General features: G+C 33.2%; 3 protein-coding genes and 1 pseudogene across 5 annotated transcripts; 2 read left to right on the forward strand and 2 right to left on the reverse strand.

The window, feature by feature from the left end:
• The first annotated feature begins 5470 nt into the window (after window positions 1-5470).
• On the forward strand, window positions 5471-7936 carry LOC124929752 (rho GDP-dissociation inhibitor 1-like). The gene is made up of 5 exons (XM_047470147.1): window positions 5471-5605; window positions 5988-6051; window positions 6129-6350; window positions 7137-7266; window positions 7610-7936. The coding sequence occupies exons 1-5, from the start codon at window positions 5471-5473 to the stop codon at window positions 7668-7670; spliced, it is 612 nt and encodes a 203-aa protein (XP_047326103.1). The 3' UTR covers window positions 7671-7936.
• A 92-nt stretch (window positions 7937-8028) lies between these two features.
• Window positions 8029-12938, reverse strand: LOC124929753 (annotated as a pseudogene).
• A 7510-nt stretch (window positions 12939-20448) lies between these two features.
• On the forward strand, window positions 20449-23233 carry LOC124929383 (rho GDP-dissociation inhibitor 1-like). 3 transcript variants are annotated; one of them, XM_047469732.1, is made up of 6 exons: window positions 20453-20783; window positions 21172-21235; window positions 21315-21536; window positions 22320-22444; window positions 22787-22855; window positions 23094-23233. In XM_047469732.1, exons 1-5 carry the CDS (start codon window positions 20544-20546, stop codon window positions 22847-22849), a joined length of 714 nt encoding a protein of 237 aa, XP_047325688.1. In that variant the 5' UTR covers window positions 20453-20543; the 3' UTR covers window positions 22850-22855; window positions 23094-23233. The 3 variants fall into 3 exon arrangements, with proteins under 3 accessions (XP_047325689.1, XP_047325688.1, XP_047325687.1); XM_047469731.1 differs by lacking the exon at window positions 23094-23233 and having other exon boundaries at window positions 20454-20783; window positions 22787-23048; XM_047469733.1 differs by lacking the exons at window positions 22320-22444; window positions 23094-23233 and having other exon boundaries at window positions 20449-20783; window positions 22787-23048.
• LOC124929382 (protein NRT1/ PTR FAMILY 5.3-like) lies at window positions 23121-25532 on the reverse strand. The gene is made up of 5 exons (XM_047469730.1): window positions 25397-25532; window positions 25094-25333; window positions 24793-25010; window positions 24135-24706; window positions 23121-24057 (listed from the first exon to the last, which is right to left on the reverse strand). The coding sequence occupies exons 2-5, from the start codon at window positions 25263-25265 to the stop codon at window positions 23175-23177; spliced, it is 1845 nt and encodes a 614-aa protein (XP_047325686.1). The 5' UTR covers window positions 25266-25333; window positions 25397-25532; the 3' UTR covers window positions 23121-23174.
• Window positions 25533-26554: the final 1022 nt, after the last annotated feature.

The raw sequence follows: 26554 nt of genomic DNA on the forward strand, positions 1-26554 counted from the left end.
GACATCGCCTTTGTCATGACCTCGGTTATCTTCACCATTGTTGTTGCGACTCGACGATCTAGAAGAAAAATTGGCTCCTCTGTTTTTTTTCATTCGTGAGCAATATGTGCTCCTCCTCTTGGTATCTGTAGCCGTAAAGTCTCTTCTCATGGACTTTAAGACGACCGACGATCTCCACGACGATCATATTCTTAAGGTCACCAAATTATTCGATTCCGGTAATGATCTGCATGTATTTTTGTGGTACGGCCCTAAGGAACTTCTTGACGATAGAGATCTCCTCCACCTTCGCACCCAACGAGCGTATACCAGTCACGTTGAATATATTATAGATAAAATTAAAATGTATTATCTTATTTTAAAAAAAAAATTAAGCGTTAATTTGATTTTTTTTAATTAAATGGTTTATATTTTATAATATTGAGTGAATTGTATATATTAAATATATTATATATATATATATATATATAATATATATATATATATATATATAGATATCTATATATATATATATATATATATTACCAATGAGATAAAATAAAATGATATACAAATTCAAATATTTTTTCATTAATTCTTGATATTAACTCTGTATTATTTTTTATATATCAATTATCAAACAAACCCAGAAATAGCTGATATATTTTGAATAAAAAGTTATAAATTTATTTAAAAATATATTGTTTTAATATTGACTTAAATAACTAATATTTTGAAACATATTAAGTTAATTTGGGATGTAATTTTGTGCGGTTCATAATTATAGCAAATTTATTTTTAATTGTTAAATATTTTTTAATTACTAAAATTATTTAAAATAATAATAATTACTGCAAATTTGTGAACGGATAAACCCGCTCAAATTTACAAAATACCTATTTGTTCATAAACATTAATATATATATATAATTAATATTCATGGCATGACATGATTCAATGATTGCTAATTAATTAATATATATAGTTAGGACATGAATTAAAAATAATATAATTAAATATTAGAAAAACATAAAAAATATTTCCAAATACATGATTAATAATAAATATTTTAAATGAAAATTTCTGAAATTTTAGAGCACAACATTCCACAATCTGTCAACATAGAGACTAACAATCTTAAATCAATACTATCTACTTTATGAGTTGTGAACATCTAAATCAACGTCAAAATCCTTAATGCTGTCACACAAACAAATGTTTGTCTCCAGAAAGAGGGTTGGGAATGTTTGTCTCCAGAAAGAGGATTGGGCTTGTAAATAGTGCTGGGACGTGTCATTCACGGTTTGAAGAAAGGATTTTATAAATCATATAAATCTTCTATAGTTTGCGGAGGTCATGACTGTCGAAGAAGAATTAAGGCTGGTAAATGGAGAAATAAAAGAAGGTTATGGTTTACAAGAAGATGTATTATTGATTGATAATTATATTTATATATATATATATATAATCATTTTAAATTTATATATCCTTATTCCTTCCAAAGTCGATACCCTAATTCTTTAAATGTACTATAGAGTTTGAGTTGTGAACATCTGAATCAACACATCAAAAAGATTTTGATGTTAAACTGCCACACAAACGATTGTATGGCGTCCACATTGGGCTTCATGTAAAAAAATAGTTTGTCTCAAGAGGTAAACTCGAAAGACAATATTTTGGAACTTTTGACTTGTAGATAGTGTCGAAAATTCCGTGTTAAATGACACAAACTGTGTGAAAGAGTGTGAAAGGGAGGATTTTATAAATCATATCAATATCTTCACTGATATTATATTAAGTCTGGTAGATGGAGAAATAAAAGAAGGTTATAGTTTATAAGGGGATGTATGATTAATTGATAAATTATTCCAAAAATATTATTATTATTATTTATTTATTTTTAATCAATTAAATAATTTGAATTAACAAATTATACATGAATAAATTTAGTTATTAATTACATTATCATATAATAATAATAATTATTATAATATATTATCTTATAATTATTATAGATAAAATTATAATTATAATTAAAATGTATTATTTCATTTATTTTAAAATTTTAAACGTTAATTTGATTTTTGTTTAATTAAATGGTTTATATTTTTAATATATAGTGAATTGAATATATTAAATTAATTAACAAAAGCAGAATATATATATATATATATTATATATATAATAAATATATAATTATATATATATATATATTAACCTGAGATAAAATAAAATGAATAATAAAAATATCTTGATATACAATTCAAATATATATTTTATTAATTCTTTGATTTTAACTCTCTGTTATCTTTTATATATATCAATTATCAAACAAACTCAAAAATATATGACTAATATATTTTGAATAAAAAGTTATAAATTTACTTAAAAATATATTGTTTAATATTGACTTAAATAAATTAATATTTTAAAACCTATTTAAGTCATTTTTGTGATGGTGATTTTTTTACACTTCATAATTATACAAATCTATTTTTAATTGTTAACTATTTTTTAATTACTAAAAATATTTAAAATAATAAAAATTACCGAAATTTTGTGAAGGGATAAAACCGTTAAAATAAAAATAAAAAAACATATTTGTTCATAACATTAATATATATAATTAATATTCATGGCATGGCATGATTCAATGATTCAATGATTGCATGATTGCTAATTAATTAAACATGAATTAAAAATAATATACTTGAATATTAGAAAAACATTAAAAATATTTCCAAGTACAAGATTAATAATAAATATTTAAATGAAAATTTCTGGGAAAGCTAAAAATATAACGCGCTTGAGGTTTTGGTTGATATCCATGAATTAAGGATAAAGTCCATAAAGAATGTTTTTGAATCCAATTATTTTTGTTTATCAAATAATTTGGTTTCGAGTTTATAAAATATTCCATAGTAAGAAGACTATCTGAACCAACCTGATGACTCTGTATGTCCAGTCTTTTTTTCAATTATAGAGTAGTTAACAATATGTCTAACCCATTGAAAGACTTCCTAACGTGTTTGAGTTCGAAAATTGATTCTCCGAATATTTGTTTGACTAGAACCATGAACATGATCGGATCCGATGAGAGGGGACTTCCGTTAGAATCTTAACGATGAATCCAAAATCATAGGCACCATAAAAGTGATCCAAGCGCGGGGAATTTAGAGCACATCACTCCACAATCCGTCAAATAGAGACTAACAATCCCGAATCAATACCATTTTACTTGTTTTTTAAAGGCGATACCCTGATCCTTTAAAGTGCTATAGAGGGTTAGGGTCAAAACATATAAGTAGAGATTGTCAATTCGACGGGCTAATGAAAACATAGTGTCGATGCACTTTCTAAGTATAACTAAATATCAAATCCCATTTTAAAGAATCTCTGATTCTATAGTGTTCTTACTATTTTTCTAATTTTATGGAAATAAAATGGTATAGACTTTTTGTTGAAATATTAATTTTAATAGATAAAGCTAAAAAGGAGACTCTAATTAAATCTTTCATTCATTAATAATCTTATCTAAGATTCTATTAGGAGGTAAGTTATGAGATTTAATTATTGAGTCTAATTTATTTTACGAGATCGATTTATTTCAAATAATAATCTTTCGACGCATTCCAAAAGTCCAAAAGTCGTACGCGATATTTTTTGTTTGATCTCACTTAATAATAACTACAGTTAGAGTATGATATTTGAGTGTTCCAAATTTAGAACTTGTGTGCATCTTCTTCTCTAGACTGATGACAAGAAGAGGGTGGAACCGCTTGGTGGGTTAGGGTGGGCTGTAACCCATGTTCATTGTATATATAATATCTATATTAACTATCTATAATTAGATCTATAAATACTATAATATATATATATCTAATATCTATATTAACTATCTATAGACTATATAACTACTATAATATAAGAGTCATAAGTAGTGTATATCAACCATTATAAACACCCTTATAAAAAGTACATTAGCTTAGAAACCTTAAATTACTTGTACATACAACCTAAGCCCATTAATAATTAAAAATATTCTAACTACATAAAGACCAATATCTTTCAATTTATAACAATTAATGTTAGACTCACAGATTAGTAAAGAAGTAGAGAAAATCAAACAAACCCAATAATGCGGTGTCAGAATAATCTCTACACAAAAATTGTACTTGAGTTAGTTCAATTTGTCATTGATTGTGGGTTGGTAACAATGCCAAAAAATATTTGTCATCTCATAACTGACCCTTTATATATAAGGCAAAATAATGATAAACATGTACAAATCAGATATGATACATGTAAGAGAGAACTCCAAATGAAAGATCAGTTGGACAAAAGAGAAACAACCATCCCCTTTTACGGCTAAAAGGGAATGCACACAAACTCGTGACAAGCATCCTCAAGATATTTGGTGGGTATGAGCTAGCAATCGATCCACCAAATTAGGGTTATATTATCGGATTATAAAAAACCGGGACGAAAAATTCAATTCAACTAAACAATATGTTGAACCAAACAAAATACAACACCAACTCAAATATAAGTGGTGGACAAAGAAAAACAAGGACACCTCTAATGTTAAAGGAAGTCATCGGGGCCAAGAACAAATGACTTTTGAACTTCTCTAGAAGATTTTTTTTGCGAACGTTGTGTTCCGCTTTCTCCTTCGGAGTGCGGCTATTTCTTTACGGGATAAAAACATAGTTCGCAACACACTCAATCAATTTAATCAGGCGATTAAAATTGGCGCTTGACGGACTTGAACTCAAGATCTCAGGAGGCCGAGATATCCACTTATTTTTATTTTTTTAGACGTTGTTTACCAATTCTCTAGAAGGATTTAGAGAGAAATAGATACTAATATCTAAGTTAAGGTATTGAATTAGTTATTGCTCCATAATATAAAGTTATGCATATACTTTCTTTTCTAACAGTAATAGATTTTCGATGTAGGAATTAGCTAGGTTAATGAGTTTCTTAATAAGTTGTCCATTAGGGACAAACATGAAGTTTTAAGTGACGTGGCATACTACTATTTTATAGATAGATTCCCTAATAGACTAATTGAGCCCCTTCAATCGCAGATCAGATCTTCTGCTACCGAATTGGGTGTTTCCCTGTTGCGGACCAATCAAAACTCAGCATTATTATTATATTAATAAATTAAAATTGGGTTGAAAGGAAGAAAGAGAACCCGGAACCCGTATTTTATTCCGGGTTCAGCAAAAACAGAAATGAGTGAAGCTTCCTTCGCTTCACTCTGTTTTACATGACCATTGAAGAGACAGTCTACACTGTTTTACATAAGGTTGTCCATGTAAAACTGATTGATATATATTCACTCAGATGAATATAAAATACATTCATGTAAAAGCAGTTTATATGATAGAAGTAAAGCAAACTTCACTTGATATTAAATTTGTAAGATATTTAAATGAATTTACTTTAATTATTTTATGATTATATATTAAATATATATATAAACATGTTCAAATTAGCAGGGGAGAATCGTGAGGACGAAGTTGACGATGATGATGAACATGCACGTACTGAGACTACATTTGATGAATTCGTTCCTAGTCCTCTCATTCCTCTCAAAGCCGCGCTTGAAAAAGACAAGGTCATTTCTCTCTGCATATCCGCAACTCTTTTACGTCTCTATTCCTTCATCTATCATCATTATTACTATATTCCTTTGTTGTTCTCTTCTTACCTCTTATCTTAGGGTTTCTAATCATCACACAGTTTTTCTTCTTTGCCTCTAAGTTGCGTTCGCATTCGTGATCGTGAAGTACTGATTCGTTGATCTTTATTTTTGATTCCATCATGTCTCGAATTTCAAATCCAGGTTGATCGAGCATAGGTTCGACCTTTGAGGCTTTGAAATTCGAATTTGAAATTTAAATTGTGGCTGACCAGACCATTTGATTTGAACTCAACAGCTCTTGTTCAAATAAAATAAACAATAGATGATTGCAATATTAAGTATATTTACTCCTCAGGATGATGAAAGTTTAAGGAGGTGGAAAGAAAAGCTGCTTGGCCGTGTAGAAAGTGATCTAACTGGTACTTATAAACTTGAGAGTTGAGATCTCTACTTTGTACTGAATTCTCTCTTTTAATTAGTCATTCCATTTTTCCAGAGCAAATGGAGCCTGAAGTTACATTCCTCACCATAGGAATCATTTCTGATGAACTTGGGGAAATTAACACACCCTTGCCTGTAGACGAGACTAAAAGTAGAGATGTTCTATTTGCTCTAAGAGAGAACTCCGAATACCAGCTTAAGCTGACATTCACTGTTGGCCACAACATTGTCTCTGGCCTTGCTTACACTAACACTGTGTGGAGGTATGGAGTCCAAGGTAAAGAATCTACTTTATGACATCCTTTACCATAATTTTATCTCACTGGCTTGATTGGTTTCTGCTTTTAGGAAGCACTATAACCTGCTACAATTTTTCAACTGATTTTGTCTCTGAAGTTCTTTTGTAGATTAGAAATATGAATAGAAAATAATCTAGTATATGTGTATATGTATACATGTAAGTTTACTTTCCCTCTATGAATTGCCATGATTTGAATCCTGGGTTATCTGTTTTATGCTCCTAAATGGCTGGCTGGCTGGCATTTGGAAATACTTACTATTTTTGTTTTATATGTAGATCCGTTTCCAAATAGAACATAACTAAATTTTTGATGAGTCTGTGTCATGATCCGAATGTTTTTTGTATCTTGGAAATGATCCGATACAGAAGCAATAATATGTGTTTCACATGATTTTTGTACTCTAATACAAGAGACACCCCCTGATGAATTGGGCAATAGTGTTTCATTGTTGTAAAAAGAAATAGAATCAACCTTGGAATTCTCTATATCTCTTGACTAACATTTTGTTACTGTAAGTTATAGCCTCCTGAACATATTAAGCAAACATAGAGGTCTGTTTTTTTTTTCTGTGGTATGAAGAGTACTACTATCTTTACACTTTAGATGCTCCATTGTTTACCAAGAAACGTTAAACTCGGAAAAGAAAAAAAGTGTTCACATGGATTCCCTACCTCTATGCTGTTCCTGGATTTTTTTGTGAGGTTATTATTTATCACATTCGTTTTTTTTTTTTTTTTTTTTTTTTGTATAAAATGGCATAGTGGATGGGAGCAAAGGACATGCTGGGTACTTTTGCTCCCCAGCGCGAACCATATGCATACACACTCTGAAGCAGAAACCCACTCCATCTGGCGTTCTTGCTAGAGGAATCTACTCGGCAAAACTTAAGGTTAACAAATCTAGCTTATATAGTTGTTAATGGTGCTTGAATTGTAGTTTACTACTTGTACTTTTTATGAGTTGAGGTTGAAATTAAACACCCCAAAACCCTAAAAACAAATTTCTTGTAATTTTTGTTGCGAATGACAATTTCTGGAAATTTTTCCATCCTAATAGTGTGACTATCATATATTTACCATTCATGTATATCTTTAACCAAGTAGAGAGATTCACTATTAATACTAATCCCAATATATGGAAAAGAAAACAAAGAAATCTGATAGTCTGCATTAGTATATCCTCAATAATGGACCTTCAATTAGCATGTTTTCACTTTGATGTTTGTGCGTAGTTCGAAAGACGACGACAAGAGATGTCACATGGAGCTGAAATATTGCTTTGAAATAAGAACATAACATAAGGTTAGCCAATTCTTTTTCCTGAAAATCATGTTTGTTGTTTGCGTGTTGTATTTTCCTTGTGCTCTGTTCCGAATTTAGAACATCTTCATCCTTTAGATGCGCTAAGGGATTGTGTAATATTCTTGTACTTGGGGAAATTTATGAAGAATATAGTGTTCAATAATTAATCTGCCTTGTATAGTCTACCTTTTTAGTCTCTATATTCATAATTTAGAGCTTGTTTGATGTAGGTTTGATGAAAAGGTTGATTATTTGGATTAGATGAATTGTGGATAACTTCACTTCACCCTTTTATTGAAACGAACAAGGTCTTATTCTCTTATCTTACCTCCTAGAGAAGTAATATGAGAATTTACAAGTCTTCTTGCAATTGCCTCTTGGTTCTTGTGTCGGAGTTGTAAAAAACTTGCGAGCGAACGAATTGAAAGAACATAAAGTTAATAAGACTCAACACTGCATAGAATGCATAGTACTAGTCTAGATGCGAGACGTTCAGATTGTTCTGATCCAACACCCATCACCATTTTTCCTCTTCGTGACTTGAGCCACCCGTGGATACAAAGAAAGCTGCTCAAGAAGTATCAATTCCCAAGCTGGTGGTGAAATATGCAGTTTCCAAGGCTTTTCATTCCTTCAGGCGCCTGATCGTAGAAGAACTCGATCTTAGCCACCTCACGAAGTTATCAGCCACTCATGAGCGCAAACTGCGGCAAGAGTCTATGAATATGCTCACAGGCACGATCTGTTCCTTCCGGGTGATTCCGTGGTCCTGGCCACACCTCAATCTCTTCCTCTCCAATAAGAAAGCTATGGACCATGATCATTATGTGACATGGCCATGCCCTATCCCCATTCTTTGCAGCAGCGTGATCCCCTAGGATTCTTCGTGTATTTTTAAGCGCGGGCACGAGGAGTCTGTCGTAGATGACGATGCTGACGAGCCATGAAGATGGTGACGAACGCCGTCAGGCATGCTGGTGGGATGCTGAAATGTGGCCCCATGCTCCTGATCAGGGTGGTGCCTTGTTTTATGAACAGAGTGTGTGATTGAGCTAGCATGGTGCTGGGAATGAAAGGGCCACTAATATTGAATCATCTTCATCATTTGCTTGGTTTCTTCACTTGAGTCACCGGACATAGCTCCACTTCGACTTTGACCCGCTCTCGAACCGCACGCTTATCGACGAACCTGCCCACAAAAACTCTTACATATGTCATAACGTCAATATCCAGGGACCAGGATGGAATGCTTGATTACTTACTCTAAGGAAGAGGAATGGTCTATACGATCTGTTCGGGACGAAGCATAGTGTTCCAAGCTAAGCTCATAAAGCGTTTAGGGTCATTTGGAGCAACCACTTTCCATTCTTGACCGAAGCCACAAGCACCTTAGCCATCTTAGTTAAAGGACTACCCGAAGAGTTTTAGTCTATAATAGCGAGAGCCCGAGATGAAGTATCATAATTGAAACGGGAGGCCACTAGTTGGAAGCCCATAACCGACTGGCCAACTGACGGTGTCCTGTTATGTAGACCACGAAGGGTGGAAAAGAGTGTGCCAAAGAAGATGCTGACACATCACCAATGAAGAATGATAGCTTTTGCATCTCTCTTTTGGCTCGAAAGAGTCGAACTGGTCTGCCCCATAGTCGAGATGTTCGGTTTAGTCCCTCCTGTTCCAACACGCTATTATGTATAGCGCGCAATAGAAACACTCAATTGAAGGGAGGAGGCCTTCTTGTGACAATCCCTGGTCCTTAACATTTGGGCCACATGAAGGTGGCCTTAAGGATGGCAATGATACCGACAAGGTCAACAAACACATTCCTGTTGTTGTTTGAATCGGTTAGTATATGTGAGATCAAATCAATTAAACTAAACTAAAGGGGAAAATGAAGTATTTACAAGGAGATAAATGAGGAGGAGAAGATGAAGGTCCAATAGAGTCCTAGATGAGCATCGGCGATGTAGGCGCCCAATAACGGCATCATCCAACAGTGCTACCCAGTTGGTGACATTGTTTGAAGATGTGACTGTTCCTTCATGCAACTTCTCTGATAAATAGATGACAAGATTTGTTGCAATACCATAATCATGCCAATCCTCTCAAACACTTCATACCCTATACAGTATATGATCTGTGTTGTTAATTCATATATGATATAGTAACAAGTTGAGAAATTCAAGATACTACACTTACCAACAATGAAAGAACAAGCTTTCCATTGCCAGTTGTAGATCTAAGGACAGGTCTTCCCTTTAGGCCACAGTCCCATCTGTGTGTATTCTTTCTTCTTCATCCTTCTTCTTTCCTTTGCCCATAACCCCTCTCCTGATCTTCCTTCTTCCATGTTCATGTTCATGCTCTTGCTGATGATGATGATTTAAAACTATGTTGTTTGTAGTAGTAATTCAAGGATCTAGCTACCTAGAACTCACTATATGTAACAAGATCATCATCACCCTTCAATTAATTAATAATTTTTATTTTTTTTACTTTTACCTCGAAATCATCGACACGAATCCAGCGGCTGCTGATATGGACTTCAAACCATTTGTAAGGTTAAATTAAGAGACTCCCCATTTCAAATCAAACACCCCTGTAGGGAAGTTTGACGAAATAACCCTCGTAAGAGGGTATTTTTAAACTTAGCATAGGAAAATTAATTTATCAATATAACCTTTTGCCTATGGCAAAGACTCCTTTACCCCTCAAATAAAAAAAATTTAAAAAAAGTGCTATTTTGCCTCATTTTTTTCCCTTCCCTCTCTCCTCTTTTCATATTTCTTCAGTTTCTCTTCTTCCCCAAAACCCCGACGATCCATCAAGGCAAGAACCCCAATTTCTTCCTCTTCCAAACACCGACGACGCGACGACCACGATCCCTCCCCAAACACACCTTCCCTCTGACCACGATGCGCATCTTAGGTTTAGGTTATGTTTAGGTTTAGGTTTTGGGCTGACTGAATCGTTTGGTGTTTGAAATGGATCTGTCGAAGGCGGTTGCAGGTTGTCGAAGGCTGTCGCAGACGAAATGGCATCTGTCGCAGGCGAATGCGCATCTGTCGCAGACGAATGCGCATCTGTCGTAGGCGAAATGCGGCATCTGTCGCCTGCGACAGATGCTGTATTCGTCTGCGACAGATGCGCATTCGCCTGCGACACCAATAACAAATAGTGTTCTTTATTGAACACAATAACATACTATAGCTCAAATAGTGGTTTTTTACTATTCTACCCATTAACATTCTTTTGTTTCTATTCGTAACAAAAGAATTTGTACCTTGGGCTTTTTTTTGAACCTTATTCTTTTTCTTCTTCTTCTGTTTTTGTTTCTCCTTCTACCTCTATTTCTCATTTGTAATTCACTAAACGCATCTTGCGTTTTATTTTCAATAAGAAGTTGACCTTTTTAAAAAAAAAACTATTTACACATTCAACATCAGTGCAATTGTTTCAGAAATATATAATAAAAGAGATGATCCATGACATATATAGAAAAGAGTGAACTGTTTATTACATAGAATCTTGAAAATTCTATCTTGGGGACATTGTATAACACATATATAATGCGATACTAGTATATTATCACAATTCCTGGAATTCCCAACCAGTTCATCATCAAGAACCGATCATCTAGACATCTGTCATCAGCTCAATTAATATGCAGTACAAAGTGAAACATCAACAACATGCTAAGTTCACCAATAAGAAGAGTTTCTCTGGTCCCTGGAACAAAACAACAAGAGATTCATGAAATTCAGAACATTGCATAAGTTTATTATTATGAACACACACAATAGTAAGCAACAATCCTTATATATCCTGCATGATCAAGAACAAAACAAAACAAAAAAAGAAAAAAGTCACTAACCAAGGTTCCTACAAACCAAAGTATGTGCATGGATAAGCCGATTTGATGTGGACTATGCATGAAACTATCATCATCTAGCTGAATAGGCTGCAGGCATTCATGGAATTTCCAACCAGTTCATCATCAAAACCGATCATCTAGCCATCTGTCATCAGCTCAATTCATATACAGTGCAAAGTGCACTGCTAGGTCTTCCCTTTTGAAAGTTCACCAATAAGAAGAGTTCTCTGGTCCCTGAAACAAAACAGCAAGAGATTGACGAAATTCAGAACATTGTATAAGTTCATTATTATGAAACACAAACAATAGTAAGCAATGATCCTATTATCCTGCTATGATCAAGAAACAAACAAAAAAGAAAATAAAAAAGAAAAAAAAGTCCCAGCTCCTAGCCCTGCAAAACCAACATTAATCATGTTTTAGGACCTAGATTTTCACAAACAAGAGAATTTAGTTGGAATATAAGAACATAATATGATTATTTCAACTGCACACAAACCAACTATGCCCTCTATTTGTACTGGGGGACACCTGTACTGCAGGAAACAACATTCCACAAGTGAAAACAGATAAAAAAATAATTCGAAACATCACCATATGCATCTCTGCTTTCATTATTTGCAGAGAATGCAAGAAAACCAAAAGAAAGGAATTCACAGTTCAAATATGAAGCAGATATAGAGATCATATAATAAGACAAGTGCAGGTAATTACGAGTTAAACAATAACAGTAAGTGGAATAGTTATAGATGAGAATGAAGCAGAGCAAAATGGGAATGGGTGAAACAGAATATAAAAGCAGAGCAATTGGGGGGAGAAAAGGCTAATAATATTGTCTAGTTCATATCCATTACATCTCCAACTTGACTGCTGCATACTGGAGAAACTGTTTGTAAAGGACCTCTCAAAAGGATATGGATTGAACTGAGAATCACGGCTATGCTTAAAGCAAAGGAGGTGGTATCGAGGGTTTCAGCATCAAGCTTCCTCCTCACACCCTTCACTGCCTGCTGCTTAGCGGTGTTAGAGGAAATATCTGCTTGCTAACTCTGCAAAGGGAGCTATATAGTTATCATAAACAATCCTCTGGTTTACAGTTTTTATCACAGATGTGAGGTCTGCCCTGTTAGTCTGCAGCGAAACATGTTTCCACAAACGTGTTCGTTTCCACACTTCCAATCACACTTGGAACATGGTTTGAAGAACCATCTTGCCAAGAATACTCGACAGAAAAATTACATTCGATGCATTTGGGAGAGGAACGTCTTGCTCCCTTTGTTCCTGCAGCCAAATTAGTATCCTAGAAGTAAATTACCACAAAAGGTTAAGTCATCTATCGCAGACGGATACGCATCTGTCGCAGACGGATGCGCATCTGTCGTCGTCATCAGTAGAAAAGTTCAGAGCTGGGGGTTTGATCTTATCTGTGTGGATCTTTCTTTCCTGCAAATATTTGTATGGGGAAGAAGCTGCTTGATGCCTTGTTAGGAAGGACGTCCACCTTCAAATCCACCAAACTTAAACCCTTACTCAATCTCTCTCTCTCTCGTTTATCAGTCCTTAAGAACCAGCGCCTTTCTCGCCGCTCCAATGCTCATTCAGACGTCGTTCAACTCCTCTCTTTCCCCTGTCACCATCACCGAGCTCTTCTCCGTGTATGTTTGTTTCTTTATTCAACAATTCATTCATTCATTGTTAATAACTGATTATAGGTTTTGGTTGCAGGTTGAGCAAGTTATCAAAGAAGATAACATGATCGATGCCTTTGTTATGCTTGAAGGATACTGTTTCATGATTCTCGAGAGGATCAACCTTCTTCAACAACAGAGGTATGTATATATATAATTCATAATCCGATCTCATCGAAGTGAGTTGAATTGAATTGAATCGAGATTATGCAGGAAATGTCCAGAAGAGCTTAATGAAGCGGTGTCGAATTAGCCTGATTGTGTCAAGTTTCGCCACCGGTGTAAAAGTCTCCTTAAAGTCAATGCCTTGCTTTTGCAGATAGTCTTTCACTACGAATCTCGTATTATGCTTGAGGATGTTGCATTCATTGTCTCTTTTCAACTTGAAAATTCACTTTAACCGATGATCTTATAACCGAGTGGTAAATTAGTGAGCTACTATGTCTTGTTCTTCCTAATGGACTCGAACTTTTTCTTAATGGCCTCATACCACGGCTCTTCGACTGCCACCTCGTGATATGTTGTTGGTTAGTTAGTGTTGAGCAACAACAATTCATCATGATTCATCTCTATAAGTGGTGCCTCCGCATAGACATCTCGTAAGATTCCGATCTCCACAAAATTTTGTACGAGCTCGTTATTGTTGGTGCACCACTCCTACTTTTTCTCCTCCTTGAACATGGCATATTTGCTCACACAGATTTTACCGCAAACTGGATCAATAAACATGTGTGCCTTGCTTCCGTCTTCGAACTTCACATTTCTAGTAATCTTCTCGTTGAGCTCATTGAACTTTTCTCGATAGCTCGTCATATGATTGTTTGCTCCATGGTCAAGGTACCAAATGTCGTTATGGTTGTACTCATCGTCAATTACGACAAGGTTCGACATGACTTTCTCTTCATTAAGCAACACCACATCTAGTCTTCATTGAAATTTTTTTGCACGAACTCTTCGAGATTTGTTTCCTCGTCTTCAAACAAAGAATTTGTCACTCACTTAGCAAACATTAATGTTAGCTCCTCGTCATAGAAGCTAGTGATGTTTGTCTCATTGTCTCCGGGCAAATCATTCGTCACTACCTCAATAAACATTAATGTTTGCTCCTCGTCATAGAAGCTAGTGAGGTTTGTCTCATCGTCGGGACTTTTGTTAGGGCACTCGAACGCATAGTGCCTATACTTTTTACAAACGTAACACTTCACTATGCTCTTGTCTTTGCGGGCTTGGTGTCTTTTGTCGAGGTGAGTTTTCTCCACGACCTCGCCCTTTGCCATGACCTCGGTTATCTTCACCATTGTCGTTGCGACTCGACGATCCAGAAGAAAAATTGACTCCTCCGTTTTTTTTCATTCGTGAGCAATAGGTGCTCCTCCTCTTGGTATCTGTAGCCGTAAAGCCTCTCCTCGTGGACTTTAAGACGACCGACGATCTCCACAACGATCATATTCTTAAGGTCACCAAATTACTCGATTCCGATAACGATCTGCATGTATTTTTGTGGTACGGCTCTAAGGAACTTCTTGACGATAGATATCTCCTCCACCTTCTCTCCCAATGAGCGGATACCAATCACGTTGAATATATTATAGATAAAATTAAAATGTATTATTTCATTTTAAAAAAAATTTAAGCGTTAATTTGATTTTTTTTAATTAAATGGTTTATATTTTATCATATTGAGTGAATTGTATTTATTAAATATTAATTAACAGAAATATATATATATATATATATATATATATATATATATATATATATATATATATATATATATATATATATATATAAACATGAGATAAAATAAAATGGTATACAATTCAAATATTTTTTTCATTAATTCTTGATATTAACTCTCTATTATTTTTTATATATCAATTATCAAACAAACCCAGAAATGTATGGCTAATATTTTGAATAAAAAGTTATAAATTTATTTAAAAATATATTGTTTTAATATTGACTTAAATAAACTAATATTTTGAAACATATTAAGTTAATTTTGGGATAGTAATTTTTGTACGCTTCATAATTTTACAAATTTATTTTTAATTGTTAACTATTTTTTAATTACTAAAATTATTTAAAATAATAATAATTACCGCAAATTTGTGAACGGATAAACCCGCTCAAATTTACAAAATACCTATTTGTTCATAAACATTAATATATATAATTAATATTCATGGCATGAGATGATTCAATGATTGCTAATTAATTAATGTATAGTTAGGACATGAATTAAAAATAATATACTTAAATATTAGAAAAACATAAAAAATATTTCCAAATACATGATTAATAATAAATATTTTAAATAAAAAATTCTGAAATTTTAGAGCACAACACTCCACAATTTATCAATACTATCTACTTTTTGAGGTGTGAACATCTAAATCAACATCAAAGGATTGATATTAAACTTGTTTGTCTCCGGAAAGAGAGTTGGGCAAATTGGACAGTGTTAGACCAAATTGAATTAACTTGAGGGCGCCTACAATATTAGCTTTCATGTAAAAATAGTTTGTCTCAAGAAGTAAACTCGAGAGACAATATTTTGGAACGTCTGGCTTGTAAATAGTGATGGGGAATCCGTGTCGAATGACACAAACACACAAACGGTGTGAAAGAAAGGATTTTATAAATCATATAAATCTTCACTAATATTATAGTTTCAAACTTCACGAATGCAAATGGCGGAGTTCATGACTGTCGAAGAAGAATTAAGCATGGTAAGTGGAGAAATAAAAAAAGGTTATGGTTTGCAAGAAGATGTAATATATATATATATATATATATATATATATATATATATATATATATATATATATATAATCATTTTAAATTTATATATTCTTATTCTTTCTAAAGTCGATACCCTGATTCTTTAAAAGTGCTAAAGATTTTGATGTTAAACTGCCACACAAACGATTGTATGGCGTCCACATTGGCTTTCATGTAAAAAAATAGTTTATCTCAAGAGGTAAACTCGAAAGACAATATTTTATAAATCATATCAATCTCTTCACTAATATTATATTAAGCTTGGTAGGTGAAGAAATAAAAGAAGGTTATGGTTTACAAGGGGATGTATGATTAATTGATAAATTATTTTTTATATATATAATTATTTTAAATTTATTCACAATCCTAATCGAAAATATTATTATTATTATTTATTTTATTTTTAATCAATTAAATAATTTGAATTAACAAATTATACATGAAATAAATTTAGAGTTATTAATTACATTATTATATAATAATTATTATTATAATTATTATAGATAAAATTATATATTTTATTAATTCTTGGTTTTAACTCTTTATTATCTTTTATATATATCAATTATCAAACAAACTTAAAAATATATGGCTAATATATTTTGAATAAAAAGTTATAAATTTATTTAAAAATATATTGTTTTAATATTGACTTAAATAAACTAATATTTTAAAACATATTTAAGTTATTTTTGCGATGGTGATTTTTTTACACTTCATAATTATACAAATCTATTTTTAATTGTTAACTATTTTTTAATTACTAAAAATATTTAAAATAATAAAAATTACCTAAATTTTGTGAAAGGATAAACCCGTTAAAATTTTAAAAAAAACATATATAATTAATATTCATGGCATGACATGGCATGTCATGATTCAATGATTGCATGATTGCTAATTAATTAAACATGAATTAAAAATAATATACTTGACTATTAGAAAAACATTAAAAATATTTCCAAGTACAAGATTAATAATAAATATTTTAAATGAAAATTTCTGGAAAGCTAAAAATATAATGAGCTCGAGGTTTTGGTTGATATCCATGAATTAAGGATAAAGTTCATCAAGAATGTTTTTTAGTCTAATTATTTTTGTTTATCAAAATAATTTTGTTTGGAGTTTATAAAATACTTTTATAATAACTAAGAAGACTATCCCAACCAGCCTGATGACTCTGTATGCCCAGTCTTCTTTCCAATTATAGAGTAGTCGCCAATCTGTCTAACCCAACGTAGAGTCCATTGAAAGACTTCCTAACGTGTTTGAGGTCGAAAATTGATTCTCCGAATATTTGCTTGACTAGAACCATGAACATGATCGGATCCGATGGGAGGGGACGTCGGTTAGAATCTTGACGATGAAGCCAAAATCATAGGCACCATGAAAAGTGATCCAAGCGCGGGAAATTTTAGAGCACATCATTCCACAATCCGTCAACATAGAGACTAACAATCCCGAATCAATACCATCTACTTTGTTTTTTTCAAAGGCGATACCCTGATCTTTTAAAAGTACTATAGAATCTGAGTTGTGAACATCTGAATCAACATCAAAATTGTTGATGTTAAACTGCCACACAAACGAATGTATGGCTCCGGAAAGAGGGTTTAGGGTCAAAACATATAAGTAGAGATTGTTAATTCGACGGGCTAATGAAACATAGTGTCGGTGCACTTTCTTACTTTCTTACGTGTAACTAAATATCAAATTCATTTTAAAGAATCTCTGATTCTATAGTGTTCTTACTATTTTTCTAATTTTACGGAAAAAAATGGTAGAGACTTTTTGTTGAAATATTAATTTTAATTGATAAAGCTAAAAAGTAGACTTTAATTAAATCTTCCATTCATTAATAATCTTATCTAAGATTCTATTAGGAGGTAAGTTATGAGATTTAATTATTGAGTTTAATTTATTTTACGAGATCGATTTATTTCAAATAATAATCTTTCGACGCATTTCAAAAGTCGTACGCGATATTTTTTGTTTTATCCTCACTTGATAATAACTACAGTTAGAGTATGATATTTGAGTGTTCCAAATTTAGAACTTGTGTGCATCTTCTTCTCTAGACTAATGACAAGAAGAGATATATCCTAACCATGGCCGAACCGCTTGGTGGGTTAGGGTGGGCTGTATCCCATGTTCATTGTATATATAATATCTATATTAACTATCTATAATATATATATATATAATATATATATTAACTATCTATAGACTATATTTATATAGGAGTCTTATAATATCAACAATTATAAACAACCCTTATAAATTAGTAAATTAGCCTAGAAACGTTAAATTAATTATACATACAAGCCCATTAATAATTAAAAATATTTTATCTATATAAAAGACAATAAAGACCAATATCTTTCAATTTGTTAACAATTAATATTTAGACTCATAGATTAGTAAAGAAGTAGAGAAAATCAAACAAACCAATAATGCGGTGTCAGAAGAATCTCTACAAAAAATTTATGAGTGACAGTTAAATTTGTCATTGACTGTGGGTTGGTAAACAATGCCAAAAAATATTTTATTATCTGATAACTGACCATTTATATATATGGTCAAAATAATGATAAACATGTACAAATCAAGAAATGATACATGTAAGAGGGACTCCAAATAAAAGAAGATCAGTTTAAAAAACTTTTTATTGGACAAAAGAGAAACAACTATAAATATGACAACTTCATCTACTTTTACTACTAAAAAGGGAATACACACAAACTCGTGAAAGCATCATCAAGACATTTGGTGGGTATGAGCAGCAATCGATCCACCAAAATCAGGGATTATTATTCGGATTATAAAAAATCGGAACGAAAAATTCAATTCAACTAAACAAGATGTTGAATCAAACAAAATACAACACTAACTCAAATATAAGTGGTGGAAAGAAAAACAAGACACCTCTAATGTTAAAGAAGTCATCGGTGCCAAGAACAAAATGACTTTTGAACTTCTCTAGAGGATTTTTTTTTTTTGCGAACGTTGTGTTCCGCTTCTCCTTTGGAGTGTGGCTATTTCTTACGGGTTAAATACATAGCTCGCAAACACACTCAATCAATTTAATCAGGCGATCGAAACTTGACGCCACATAGACTTGAACTCAATATCTCAGGGAGACCGGGATATCCACCTATTTTTTCAGACGTTGTTTACCAATTCTCTAGAAGATTTTTAGAGAGAAATAAGATACTAGTATCTAAGTTAAGGTGTTGAATTTGGTTATTGCTCCATAATATAAAGTTATGCATATACTTTTCTTTCTAACCGTAATAGATTTTCAATGTAGGAATTAGCTAGGTTAATGAGTTTCTTAATAAGTTGTCCATTAGGGACAAACATGAAGTTTTAAGTGACGTGGCATACTACTATTTTATAGATACATTCCCTAATAGACTAATTGTCGAGCCCCTTCAATCGCGCCTATTGTCCTCATAATTTCATAATTCTTTTATAGTAGGCGCTTGTTCTATTCGGACTTAATATGCTGATATATAATTGTTTATTTTTTTATTTGAAAAAATAAATAATAAAATCATACTAAATTGTTTCAACAATATAAAAAAGTAAATTTAGGGAGAATTTACCTAAGGTTGCATCAAACCATTTTAGTAATATTGTTTGTGTATTGATATAATTATGAAGATCTTGTCACTATTCTAATAAAGGATGAAATAATATAATATAATTATTATTATTTAAATGGTAAATGAAAAATAAGTGTAGTTAAACACAACAAGAAAAATAAAAATAAAAATAAAAAATAAAAAATAAAAAATGAATTGATAAATTAAAAATAAAAAATAAAAACCAGTATAACGATATTTAGAGAGAATAATGAGATTACCCTTTTAGTTCACATTTTGATTTGATCTGATTTTAAACAACGTTGTGACTTGTGAATGGATCTTATCTGTCGTTTATAATTGTCGGAAACTTCTTCAAGTTTCAGCCAAATAATTCACACACACAAAAAATAACTTGATTTCGAACTAGCTGCCTCAACCAAATCTCCAAGAACTTGCGAATGAACTTTGTAATAACTCATTAAACCTATTCAAGGTTCAACTAAATCCTAACAATACACTTATAATACAAGAGGAGATGCAGAATGGACTCTTCTTTTTTAAACATTCCATCGTTGACTCACCTTCCTCAATTAAAATACAGTCAACCTTCATCAATTAAAATACCTCAAAATCTTTGTAAACACATTTGATTCTCATCCAACTCCCAACAAAAACAAGATGGGTTGACTTTGTTATCTTTTTTAATTTATAAAAATAAAAAACAAAGAAAAACATTTATTTGGTTTGAATAACAATAAAACAGATTCATGGTAAATTGGTAATTCCGGTGAAGTTTAAAATTCAGATAAGTTGGTGAAAAAAGATGCGTCCTCTATTCAAAAAGTGAAGAAGGCAAAATATGCGCGTCTCTGTCTGGCTTTCACTTTCTATTTGTGCATTACAGCTTTAGACAAAGAGATAGAAAGAGAAAATGGAGAGTGCGAAGAAAGCAGTTGCCGGACCTTCTTGTGGAATTCCCCCAAACGGTGACGGTGGTGGCTATGGCAGTGAAGCAGAGCATGAGAAAGATAGAGCTGAAATTGCTGCAAAAGCAGGGGAGAATCGTGAGGACGAACTTGATGATGATGAACATGCATGTATTGGGACTACATTTGATGAATTCGTTCCTAGTCCTCTCATTCCTCTCAAAGCCGCGCTTGAAAAAGACAAGGTCATTTCTCTCTGCATATCCGCAACTCTTTTACGTCTCTCTTCCTTCATCTATTATCATTATTACTATATTCCTTTGTTGTTCTCTTCTTACCTCTTATCTTAGGGTTTTCTAATCATCACACAGTTTTTCTTCTTTGCCTCTAAGTTGCGTTCGCATTCGTGATCAGTACTGATTCGTTGATCTTTATATTTGATTCCATTATGTCTCGAATTTCAAATCCAGGTTGATCGAGTATAGTTTCGACCTTTGAGGCTTTGAAATTCGAATTTGAACTTAAATTGTGGCTGACCATACCATTTGATTTGAACTCAACAGCTCTTGTTCAAGTAAAATAAACAATAGATGATTGCAATATGTGCTTATATTAAGTATATTTACTTCTCAGGATGATGAAAGTTTAAGGAGGTGGAAAGAAAAGCTGCTTGGCCGAGTAGAAAGTGATTTAACTGGTACTTATAAGCTTGAGAGTTGAGATCTCTACTTTGTACTGAATTTCTCTTCTTTTAATTAGTCATTCCATTTTTTCAGAGCAAATGGAGCCTGAAGTTACATTCCTCACCATAGGAATCATTTCTGATGAACTTGGGGAAATTAACACACCCTTGCCTGTAGACGAGACTAAAAGTAGAGATGTTCTATTTGCTCTAAGAGAGAACTCCGAATACCAGCTTAAGCTGACATTCACTGTTGGCCACAACATTGTCTCTGGCCTTGCTTACACTAACACTGTGTGGAGGTATGGAGTCCAAGGTAAAGAATCTACTTTATGACTTCCTTTACCATAATTTTATCTCACTGGCTTGATTGGTTTCTTCTTTTAGGAAGCACTATAACCTGCTACAATTTTTCAACTGATTTTGTCTCTGAAGTTCTTTTGTTAGATGTGAAATTATGAATAGAAAATAATTCTAGTATATGTGTATATTGTATAATATAAGTTTACTTTCCCTCTATGAATTGCCATGATTTGAACTCATGGGTTATCTTGTTTTATGCTCCTAAATGGCTGGCTGGCATTTGGAAATACTTACTATTTTTGTTTTTATATGTAGATCCGTTTCCAAATAGAACATAAATAAATTTCTGATGAGTCTGTGTCATGATCAGAATGTTTTTGTATCTTGGAAATGATCCAGATACAGAAACAATAATATGTGTTTCACATTGATTTTGTACTCTAATACAAGAGAAACCCCCTGATGAATTGGGCAATAGTGTTTCATTGTTGTAAAAATGAAATAGAATCAACCTTGAATTCTCTATATCTCTTGACTAACATTTTGTTACTGTAAGTTATAGCCCCTGAACATATTAAGCAAACATAGCAGGTCTGTTTTTTTTGGGTATGAAGGAGTACTACTATCTTTACACTTTAGATGCTCCATTGTTTACCAAGAAACGTTAAACTCGGAAAAGAAAAAAAAAAGTGTGCACATGGATTCCCTACCTCTATGCTTGTTCCTGGATTTTTTTGTGAGAGTTATTATTTATCACATTCGTTTTTTGTTTTTTTTTTTGTATAAAATGGCATAGTGGATGAGAGCAAAGGAATGCTGGGTACTTTTGCTCCCCAGCGCGAACCATATGCATACACACTTGAAGCAGAAACCACTCCATCTGGCGTTCTTGCTAGAGGAATCTACTCGGCAAAACTTAAGGTTAACAAATATAGCTTATATAGTTGTTAATTGGTGCTTGAATTGTAGTTTACTACTTGTACTTTTTTATGAGTTGAGGTTGAAATTAAACACCCAAAACCCTAAAAACAAATTTCTTGTAATTTTTGTTGCGAATGACAATTTATGGAAATTTTCCATCCTAATATGTGACTATCAATATTTACATTTCATGGATATTCTTTAACCAAGTAGAGAGATTCACTATTAATACTAATCCCAATATTATGGAAAAGAAAACAAAGAAATCTGATAGTTGCATTAGTATATCCTCAATAATGGACCTCAATTAGCATGTTTTCACTTTTGATGTTTGTGCTGTAGTTCGAAGACGACGACAAGAGATGTCACATGGAGCTGAAATATTGCTTTGAAATAAGAACATAACATAAGGTTAGCCAATTCTTTTCCTGAAAATCATGTTTGTTTGTTTGCGTGTTGTAGTGTTGTATTTTCCTTGTGCTTGTTCCGAATTTAGAACATCTTCATCCTTTAGATGCGCTAAGGGATTGTGTAATATTCTTGTACTTGGGGAAATTTATGAAGAATATAGTGTTCAATCAATTAATCTGCCTTGTATAGTCTACCTTTTTAGTCTCTATATTCATAATTTAGAGCTTGTTTGATGTAGGTTTGATGAAAAGGTTGATTATTTGGATTAGATGAATTGTGGGATAACTTCACTTCACCCTTTATTGAAACGAACAAGGTCTTATTCTCTTATCTTACCTCCTAGAGAAGTAATATGAGAATTTACAATGTCTTCTTGCAATTGCCTCTTTGGTTCTTTGTCGTCGGAGTTGTAAACAAACTTGCGAGCGACGAATTGAAAGAACATAAAGTTAATAAGACTCAACACTGCATAGAATGCATAGTAATAGTCTAGATGCGAGACGTTCAGATTGTTCTGAATCCAACCACCATCACCATTTTTCCTCTTCGTGACTTGAGCCACCGTGGATAAAAGAAAGCTGCTCAAGAAGTATCCAATTCCCAAGCTGGTGGTGAAATATGCAGTTCCAAGGCTTTTCATTCCTTCAGGCGCCTGATCGTAGAAGAACTCGATCTTAGCCACCTCCATGAAGTTATCAGCCACTCCCATGAGCGCAAACTGCGGCAAGAGTATGAATATGCTCAAAGGCACAATCTGTTCCTTCCGGGTGATTCCGTGGTCCCTGGCCACACTCAATCTCTTCCTCTCCACTAAGAAAGCTATGACCATGATCATTATGTGAATGGCCATGCCTATCCCCATTCTTTGCAGCAGCGTGATCCCCCTAGGATTCTTCGTGTATTTTCTAAGCGCGGGCACGAGGAGTCTGTCGTAGATGACGATGCTGACGAGCATGAAGATGGTGACGAACGCCGTCAGGCATGCTGGTGGGATGCTGAAATGTGGCCCCATGCTCCTGATCAGGGTGGTGCCTTGTTTTATGAACAGAGTGTGTGATTGAGCTAGCATGGTGCTGGGAATGAAAGTGGCCACTAATATTGGAATCATCTTCATCATTTGCTTTGTTTCTTCTACTTGAGTCACCGGACATAAGCTCCACTTCGACTTTGACCCGCTCTCGACCGCCGCTTTATCGAGAAACCTGCACCAAAAACTCTTACATATGTCATTAATGTCAATATCCCCCAGGACCAGGATGGGAATGCTTGATTTACTTACTCTAAGGAAGAGGAATGGTCTATACGATATGTTCGGGAAGAAGCATAGTGTTCCAAGCTAAGCTCATAAAGCTGTTTAGGGTCATTTGGAGCAGCCACTTTCCATTTCTTGACCGAAGCCACAAGCACCTTAGCCATCTTAGTTAAAGGACTACCCAAAGGAGTTTTATGTCTATAATAGCGAGAGCCCGAGATGAAGATCATAATTGAAACGGCGAGGCCAATAGTTGGAAGCCCATAACCGACTGGCCAACTGACGGTGTCCTGTATGTAGACCAAGAAGGTGTTGGAAAAGAGTGTGCCAAAGAAGATGCTGAACATCCACCAATTGAAGAATGATAGCTTTTGCATCCTCTCTTTTGGCTCGAAAGAGTCGAACTGGTCTGCCCCCATAGTCGAGATGTTGGGTTTAGTCCCTCCTGTTCCAACAGCTATTATGTATAGAGCGCAATAGAACACCCCAATTTGAAGGGAGGAGGCCTTCTTGTGACAATCCTGGTCCTTAACATTTGGGCCACATGACGGAGGCCTTAAGGATGGCAATGATACCGACAGAGTCAACAAACACATTCCCTGTTGTTGTTGTTTGAATCGGTTATTATATGTGAGATCAAATAAATTAAACTAAACTAAACTAAAGGGGAAAATGAAGTATTTACAAGGAGATAAATGATGGAGGAGAAGATGAAGGTCCAATAGCGTCCTAGATGAGCATCGGCGATGTAGGCGCCCAATAACGGCATCATCCAAACAGTGCCTACCCAGTTGGTGACATTGTTTGAAGATGTGACTGTTCCTTCATGCAACTTCTCTGATAAATAGATGACAAGATTTGTTGCAATCCCATAATATGCCAATCTCTCAAACACTTCATACCCTATACAATATATTGATCTTGTTTGTTTGTTTAATTCATATGATATAGTAACAAGTTGAGAAATTCAAGATACTACTACTTACCAACAATGAAAGAACAAGCTTTCCATTTTCCAGTTGTAGATCTAAGGACAGGTCTTCCCTTTAGGTCCACAGTCCCATCTTGTGTGTATTCTTCTTCATCTTCTTCTTTCCTTTTCACATAACCCCTCTCCTGATCTTCTTCTTCCATGTTCATGTTCATGTTCATGCTCATGATGATGATGATGATTTAAACTATGTTGTTTGTAGTAGTAATTCAAGGATCTAGCTACCTAGAACTCACTATAAGTAACAAGATCATCATCACCCTTCATTAATTAAAAATTTTTATTTTTTTATTTTTACCTCGAAATCATCGAACGAATCCAGCGGCTGCTGATATGGACTTCAACATTTGTAAGGTTAAATTAAGAGACTCCCATTTCAAATCAAACACCCCTGTAAGAGACTCCCATTTCAAATCAAACACCCCTGTCAATGGTTCCAATTCAGTCGGCAGACTATTATTATTATTATTAGGTGTCAATTTTATGTCCTTCTCCAGGGGACCTGCCTCAATGACTTTAAGGCCCGTTTTGTTATTTTGTATTTGTGTATATTAACCGTGTATTGCTTCACGCCACCATAAAAAAATAAAACAGAGCTTTTACTTCCGAACGTTATTGTTGTTTTTTTTTCTTTTTTTGAAAATGATCAATACAATTATATTATGAAATGAATAATCGTTTATGCACAACGACAAAAGCATTATATTTGTAAAAAAATCACACAAATAACGTGTGCGAAGATGTTCCAAAAGGGCAATGAGCTCTCCGACTGAATACCAGCTTCCCACATCGAACCTCATATAATGTTAGGATTATAGCATTGCGAAGGATGACATTGTTTGAAGATTTGTTTATTTGTGGCGTGCTTGGTGCGTAGTTTTTGTACTCCAGAATGGGAAAGAAATTAAATATAGATGTTTTTACGTGATTTTAATTGATAAACAGTAAAATAAATCCCGTGTACTCGGGAATCATTCAATCCCCTCAATATTAGGGGAATGAAACTCATTATAGTCTTTCTCCTTCGTATGATTTTCTCTTCACTCCTCTTTTTACTCCTCAATTCTCATCCATTCCTTATCTCCTCTTTCCATTATTTTTTCATGTCTTCTATTGTTTTTCTTTTCTCCATTTTGTGTGTGTAAGTGACCAATTTTTTTTTTTTTTTTTCTCAGACTAGTACATATAATTTTATATAAGATTTATTCAAAATAAAACTTTAGATCAAATTATTATAATTGAATTTTTCTTTATTTGAGTGGATATATATAAATTGTGTTTGTTATGTGTGATTTAATATCTATTTATTAGTTCTTATTATTTTATTTAACACAGTATTTTACGATTTTAACTTTTATTTAAATGATCACGTTAAAATTTATAATATAAACAAACTAAATTACATTGATAATAATTAATAAATATATATTTAAAAAGAATAAAATATTAAATATAA

Source organism: Impatiens glandulifera, chromosome 3 (genome assembly GCF_907164915.1).
Source record: "Impatiens glandulifera chromosome 3, dImpGla2.1, whole genome shotgun sequence".
In the NCBI taxonomy this organism is placed as follows: Eukaryota; Viridiplantae; Streptophyta; class Magnoliopsida; order Ericales; family Balsaminaceae; genus Impatiens; species Impatiens glandulifera.

Bases quoted from the DNA above. Each gene is read 5' to 3' on its own strand.
- LOC124929382 (XM_047469730.1), bottom strand. From the start codon at position 25,265: ATGAGCATGAACATGAACATGAACATGGAAGAAGAAGATCAGGAGAGG. The intron at 24,707-24,792 runs GTAAATACTTCA...CAACAACAACAG, and splicing joins CCTCCATCATTTATCTCCTT to GGAATGTGTTTGTTGACTCT. The intron at 24,058-24,134 runs GTAAGTAAATCA...TTTTTGGTGCAG, and splicing joins GACCATTCCTCTTCCTTAGA to GTTTCTCGATAAAGCGGCGG.
- LOC124929752 (XM_047470147.1), top strand. From the start codon at position 5,471: ATGTTCAAATTAGCAGGGGAGAATCGTGAGGACGAAGTTGACGATGAT. The intron at 6,052-6,128 runs GTACTTATAAAC...CCATTTTTCCAG, and splicing joins TGTAGAAAGTGATCTAACTG to AGCAAATGGAGCCTGAAGTT. The intron at 6,351-7,136 runs GTAAAGAATCTA...AAAATGGCATAG, and splicing joins GTGGAGGTATGGAGTCCAAG to TGGATGGGAGCAAAGGACAT.
- LOC124929383 (XM_047469732.1), top strand. From the start codon at position 20,544: ATGGAGAGTGCGAAGAAAGCAGTTGCCGGACCTTCTTGTGGAATTCCC. The intron at 20,784-21,171 runs GTCATTTCTCTC...TTTACTTCTCAG, and splicing joins CCGCGCTTGAAAAAGACAAG to GATGATGAAAGTTTAAGGAG. The intron at 21,537-22,319 runs GTAAAGAATCTA...AAAATGGCATAG, and splicing joins GTGGAGGTATGGAGTCCAAG to TGGATGAGAGCAAAGGAATG.